We start from the raw sequence: 6,335 nt of genomic DNA, 5'->3' as shown, positions 1-6,335 counted from the left end.
TAAGGATTTACGCCCAATTAGTTTTAAGGTAGTTTATACAAAACACCATTATCCAACCGATTACACATTTAAGAAGGAATACCTCTTAAGCTCTAATCAGGAGCCCTGATATAAGAGCTTCATCCACTAAGTCCAGATATAGGAGATTCTTAATAATCGTACATTAGAGGTTATGATCCTTTATATTAATTCATCATGAGCAAATTAGCCTTTTCCTATATTCGTTACCCCTGATGAAGTCGATAAGACGAAACGCGTTGGGTTTGTCAGTCAGAGAATAACAACCTAGGGGTATATTTACTAAGGTCCCGATTTTGACCGAGATGCCGTTTTTTCATCAAAGTGTCATCTCGGTAATTTACTAAACTCAAATCACGGCAGAGATGAGGGCATTCGTATTTTTTTGGAAGTAGTTGTAAAAAATTACGAATGAATACACCATCGGTCAAAATACGCCTGTTTAGATATGAATCTCGGTCATTTACTAACCATTCGTAATTGTAATGTCTGCCGTGAAAATGCATTTGCGGCCGTGAAAAAATACAAATCGTAAAAAAGTCCTAAAAAAAAACGCACCTGCTTTTGAAAAGCGTGTTTACATGTGTACTCAATTATCCATTACTCACACCTGAATGTTTGGCCCTATAAAAGTGTTCCAGACACATTTTGAAATTCTCTCACTCTGAAATGGCGGCTTTGGTGTGTGCCAATGACTTTCTGTTTGCTGTGGGATACCTTAGACTGCTCCATGAGGCTTCCATAAATCAGGGCCAGGTAAGTGAACATGGTCAGCAGGTTGTCCAGGTGCCGCGGAGGCTGCGCCAGCCACGTTTTTTTCGGGGTCGTTTAAACTTAAACGCATTGTCCGATGATAGGGTCATACAGATGTTCCGCCTAAATAGAACCAACATTTTCCGCCTGTATGACCTTGTCAAACTGGGACTAGACCCTGAGACAGCACGCTCTCGCTCTGTCTCAGGCCTGCACAAACTCCTGGCTGTGTTACACTTTATGGCTACTGGTAGCTTCCAGGCTGTGGCAGGCGACGTTATTGGTATCTCACAGCCAACCTTTTCCAAATATTTGAATAAGGTGAGTCAAAAAATACATAGCCGGTTATGTGTAAGTGTTGCTTCTGTAAGGTCTTACAACACAGTATTGTATAGAATACCTAACATGACACTCACCTTAGATTGTTTAATGTCCACTCAGGTTTTGGATGTCTTGGATCCACATATTAATGCCTCAATCTGCTTCCCTACCCAGGAGTCAGAGTGGCGTGCTGTCAGGGTAGCTTTCTATGAGCTTGCAAGCATGCCCAATGTGCTGGGGGCCATAGATTGCACACACGTTCAGCTGAGATCACCTAGGGGCCGTCAATATATATATACTAATAGACATATGGCCCAATCCACTAATGTCCAGGTGGTCTGTGATGCAAAATTAAAAATTATGAGTGTTGTTGCAGGTTACCCTGGTGGCTGCCATGACTCCTTCATCCTCAGTCAGTCATCGCTCTTCGAAAAATTTGAGGACGGACAAATGCCTGATGGCTGGCTGCTGGGTATGTTTAAAATGTGTTGTGTGTATGTCTTTTAACAACAAACTCCATTTTTGACTAGGGTAATGAATAATCTTACACATGTACTAATGTTGACTATATCTGTTTTTCAGGTGATGGTGGTTACGGCTGCTACTCTTGGCTCCTTACTCCATTGTCCCATCCTGATTCTCCTGCTGAACACAGTTACAATCATGCACATAAGGCTACGCGGAATGTGATAGAAAGATGTTTTGGTGTGCTGAAATCACGGTTTCGGTGTCTGGATAAATCTGCAGGCCTTTTGTTGTATAGTCCCTCAAAGGTGACTAGGATTGTGTTCTGCTGCTGTTTTCTCCATAATCTGTGTTTAAGTCAACATCTGGCACATGATGAGGGAGAAAGCAGTCAGCAAGCAGAGGAGTTAGAAACATCTGGTGACAGTGTGAGTACATATGTAGGGAGGCAGGTACGGCAAGAAGTGATTCAGCGGTATTTTTCGGGTAAGTTTTTGTTGGATGTAATTATCCTTGACTAAACACTTTGCAATACAAACAATTGTGTGTTTTGTTACTTACTGTTTGTTGTTTATAGTGGTGTGTACATTGTAGTTAGTTTATGTTATCAATACATTGTCATTCATTACCCCAGAAAAACATACATACATAGCAGCTTCTACAATGTTTGAGACGTACACAGGAAGTTGTGTGTTTGCCAAAATGATTTTTTTATTGCGTTACACAAATGTTTTTTTTTTATTATTTTTTGCGCTTGTGTGTGCTGGGTGCTGTGCTTTGTGCTGGCTCACTGGCACGTGCTCGGGAGGATCGCCGAACAGGGGAGGTTACTGGCGTTTGGCTAGGGGTCGTGGTTCCAGAGCTGGAGGTCACTTGTTGTGCTGCCATCAATGATATGTTGTTGCTTAAATTATTTATGCTGGCATTCAGTTGTGTGTTGGTTGCAGTGTGGCTGGCTACAATCCGGGATAATGATTCATTCACAACCTGGTTGTGCTGTATTAGTTGTATGAGTGTTTGGTGCTGGCGCTGTTGCTCATCAATGATGCGCGTTAAATGAGCCAGCATTTGGTTGTTGTCTGCCCGTATTTGCTCCATAGATGTTGCGATTCGGCCTACTTGGACAATCAGTCTGCCCGAGTTGCGACTAATGCGCGGTAGATGATGGGGCAGACTGGCAAGGTGTTGGGTATGTGCGGTCAGGCTGGCATTGCTTTGGGTCTGTTGGCTTGTCCAACTGGACCAAAAGTCATCTGGAATTTGTGGCTGGGGTGGAGCTTGGACCAGTTGTGGACTCATGGAGGCTTGGGGGATATCCTGCGGCTGTATTGGCTGGCTCGGGTCAACAGGTGTTAGTTGCAGTGTGAATGTTGCCTGTTGGTCTTGTCCCTGCTGGTCCACGTCGGCCATCAAGCTAGGCTCTGTATGGGGTGGCCAACATGCAATGTTTACTTTACAAATAATATATTAGCAAGTTCTAAACATTTCTACATTCCTAATACTCCATTATTTTTGTATTTTGAGTTGTGTTTTTAAACTTAAAATTTATTTGGTTTCCAAACACATATATACCATCACAGGCGTGCACATAGACTGACTTGCGGAATCCTCACCTAACTACCTCCCCTCCACAGCATTACAGTGTTCTGTCACCTCCCCTGTCCAGGATATAGACTGCTAACCTGGATAGTCCAGAGGAGCGGAGCAAGTAAGCAGTCTACATACAGGACAGGGGAGGTGTGTGAACACTATAATGGTGTGGAGGGGGTGGTGGTGGATTTATTTCAGTCAGTAATGTGGTGTTATTTTTATGTGCACGTGTGTGGCCTAAATTTTTAAAAATGTCTGTTCATTTTTAAATTTGATGTTGGCGATAGCAACCACTAAGACATTTAAAAATTCTGCATTTGCACCTTTAAAAATTTAAGACGTCACATCACATTGGTTGTTATGGCAAACATGTAATCTCAACTACAACTCACATCATAGTAACTGTACTGTGTAGCTTATTTGCTATGTGTTTAGTTTATTTTTTGACTCACCAGATAACTGAGGTGATCTGGGCTCATCACTCTGTGGACTCGCCAATAGTGCCTGTGGTGGCTGGGGTGAGACTGCAGAAATGCGCCGCCTGGGTGGGGAAGATGGAGCCGCAGATTCAGAGACAAGACGCCGTGTCTTACTTGGCCTCCTGGGTAAGTGACCCGAGCCCTGTGATGTGCGCCTTAGAGGAGGGCGGATTACAGAAGCTGAACCTATGAGAATATATAAACATTAATATTTTGTACTTCTATGTTTTTGCAGAATATGTGACTACAGTGAATTCTTACCTGCAATACCAGCATCATCCTGAGTTGTCTGTGGCCTGTCTGGCCGGCTGGTCTGTCGGACTGTTGAAAAAGTGTTAAAAACATTATGACCATACTTTGTAAAAAAATGCTAACTGCAAAGCATTAGTGTACTGTAACCATCTTGTACGTATTGTAAATTAAACTAATTTATGCTTAAGATCTTCGTGATTCCTTAATTTGTTATGTATATTAAAATGTACATGGTGTTGCACAAAAAAAATCTGTAACATTGATGAATTATGTGTCAGATATTGCATAGATTGAATACTTGCAACTTGAAACAAAATGTAAATTAAAAGTTTGTTTAAAAATCTTTAAAAAAAAAAAAACATCATAACAAGCTGCTATTAGATACAACAGCTATGTCCAAGCAATATCTCATATTAATTATTGGAACTACACATACCAGCATGCACTGCACCTGATTTTGCATTATAAATTTAAAAAGCTACAGCCAACGCAAGATGGGAAATGCAGTTTCAAAACACAAAAACAGCTTAAGGGTGCATAGGCCTGCAATACATGACCAACAATGTATGCATACTTTTAAATTAAAATTTTTCCTGCATTATCATTTTGCACACTTTAAAATATAATTTCTAATTATCCAACTCACCATCCTGCGTGGGTCGGTCCGAATCCCGGACATGAGTTGCAGACACCACTTCTGCTGGAATCAGTGCCCGCACAGGCTCCTCCCACTCCCGATAGGTTGCCCGGAAAGGGGGTCCACCCCCGGTTTTGCGGGCTGATTAAGCCTCTTTGGGCATCTTGGCCTTGACACGGCGCTTTATGTCATAGAACCTCTTGCGACACGTGTCCTCAGTCCGCCTCACCACACCCTCACTATTTACGGCAACTATTACTTTCCCCCACAGGACAGACTTCCTGCGGGAGGACACCTTGGCAGCATCCTGCCCAAACAATTGCCGATGGTGCTTCATGAGCTCACGCACCAACGCCATGTTTTCAGCATAGCTGAACTTAATATTCCTGCCAGTCTTGGTAGTGGTGCGTGGCTGCGGAGCCACAGCACCATCACTTTCACTGGAGAATGCAGCAACAGGCACCCCCTCCTCCTCCTCACTAACCTCCTCCCTCTCACTAACCCCCTCCACCTCACTCACCTCCTCCACCTCACTAACAGCCTCCACCTCACTAACCGCCTCCCTCTCACTAACCTCCTCCACCACACTGACCTCTGAGTCAGACATGAGGACAAACGACACAAAACACAGAAAAATAAATACAGAAAACACACTCCTCCACTACTACTACTACACACCACACAGCCAACACACACGCTCACTCACTCACAAACAATGACAAAAGACTATAAAAAAAAAACAAGGACAAAAAAGTTTACAAACTGTGAAAAAACAATACTACAAATATGACAAGACTACTTACACACACAGTACAGCACTCAACAATCACAAAACTCCTCAGAAAAACCACCAAAAACTCCACCAAACTCACCAACTCCAAATACACCTTCCTCTCTCCTCTCCACTAGCTAAACCCACGAGGTGCGGTGTGTTTGGGGCGGTTTTATAGTAATGTGCACAGACACTCCTCCATCACGAATACAACCAATCACGGACGCGTGACAAAAACGAAACTTAGGACTAAAAACGCGGCCGCAAAATCAAAATCACTGCCGTAACAGACATGTGACGCAGTCGTAAAATAAACTAAAAACACGGCCGCAAAACAACCAAATCGGCCGCATTCTACACCAGAAAACCACGAATGACATCGACATCGGACAAAACAAAAAATACGAATACGACAGCTTAGTAAATCCGTCGTAACAAATTCAAAAAGTTGCAGTTTTACACTTTCGATGTCATTCGTGATTATTCTCCCACCAAATCGGGAGAATTACGAATGTTAGTAAATATACCCCCTAGTCTGTAAAGATACTCCCTGTCGAGCTCGCACCTTGCAAAAGGTGAGGGGATATCTAGATTCCACCTTACAAACGTGTTGGCTGTGTACTCTTTTAGTTGCATTTTATTGACACAATTTTTTACTTTGAACTGTGTACTGTATACGTTATTAAAATAACTTTTTACTAATTGGCCTGTTGGCCTCTTGTTTGGGTGACTATTTGGTGAGGGGTGTCTGTTACAGGTCCCCAGATTTAAATACCCTCCAGTCTACATTCCGACGAAAATAACGCTGGAAGAACTGTGTAATTACATTCCACTTTAGCGCACTTGGGAATTTGTGTTTATTCTTGTATGCTTTTGAGGTCTCCCAACAAAGATCTCTCCCGTGGTGCCACTTCTAGGTTGTCGCGAGATAAAGATACTACTGTGTTTTTTGTATATATATATATATATATATATGTGTGTGTGTGTGTATATATTTATATATATTATATATATATTTATATGGTAAATAATAGGGCGAGATTTGTTT

The 6,335-nt window shown here is 42.3% G+C and overlaps 1 protein-coding gene across 1 annotated transcript; it reads left to right on the top strand.

Moving 5' to 3' along the window:
* Nucleotides 1-1,369: 1,369 nt before the first annotated feature.
* On the top strand, nucleotides 1,370-4,027 carry LOC134935416 (putative nuclease HARBI1). Its single transcript, XM_063930495.1, has 4 exons — nucleotides 1,370-1,564; nucleotides 1,675-2,043; nucleotides 3,603-3,752; nucleotides 3,862-4,027. The coding sequence occupies exons 1-3, from the start codon at nucleotides 1,402-1,404 to the stop codon at nucleotides 3,608-3,610; spliced, it is 540 nt and encodes a 179-aa protein (XP_063786565.1). The 5' UTR covers nucleotides 1,370-1,401; the 3' UTR covers nucleotides 3,611-3,752; nucleotides 3,862-4,027.
* Nucleotides 4,028-6,335: the final 2,308 nt, after the last annotated feature.

The sequence above is a fragment of the Pseudophryne corroboree genome, chromosome 6, assembly GCF_028390025.1.
Source record: "Pseudophryne corroboree isolate aPseCor3 chromosome 6, aPseCor3.hap2, whole genome shotgun sequence".
Classification (NCBI taxonomy): Eukaryota; Metazoa; Chordata; class Amphibia; order Anura; family Myobatrachidae; genus Pseudophryne; species Pseudophryne corroboree.
The sequence above is the reverse complement of the archived record's forward strand: the minus strand, read 5'-3'. Positions and strand labels throughout refer to the sequence as shown.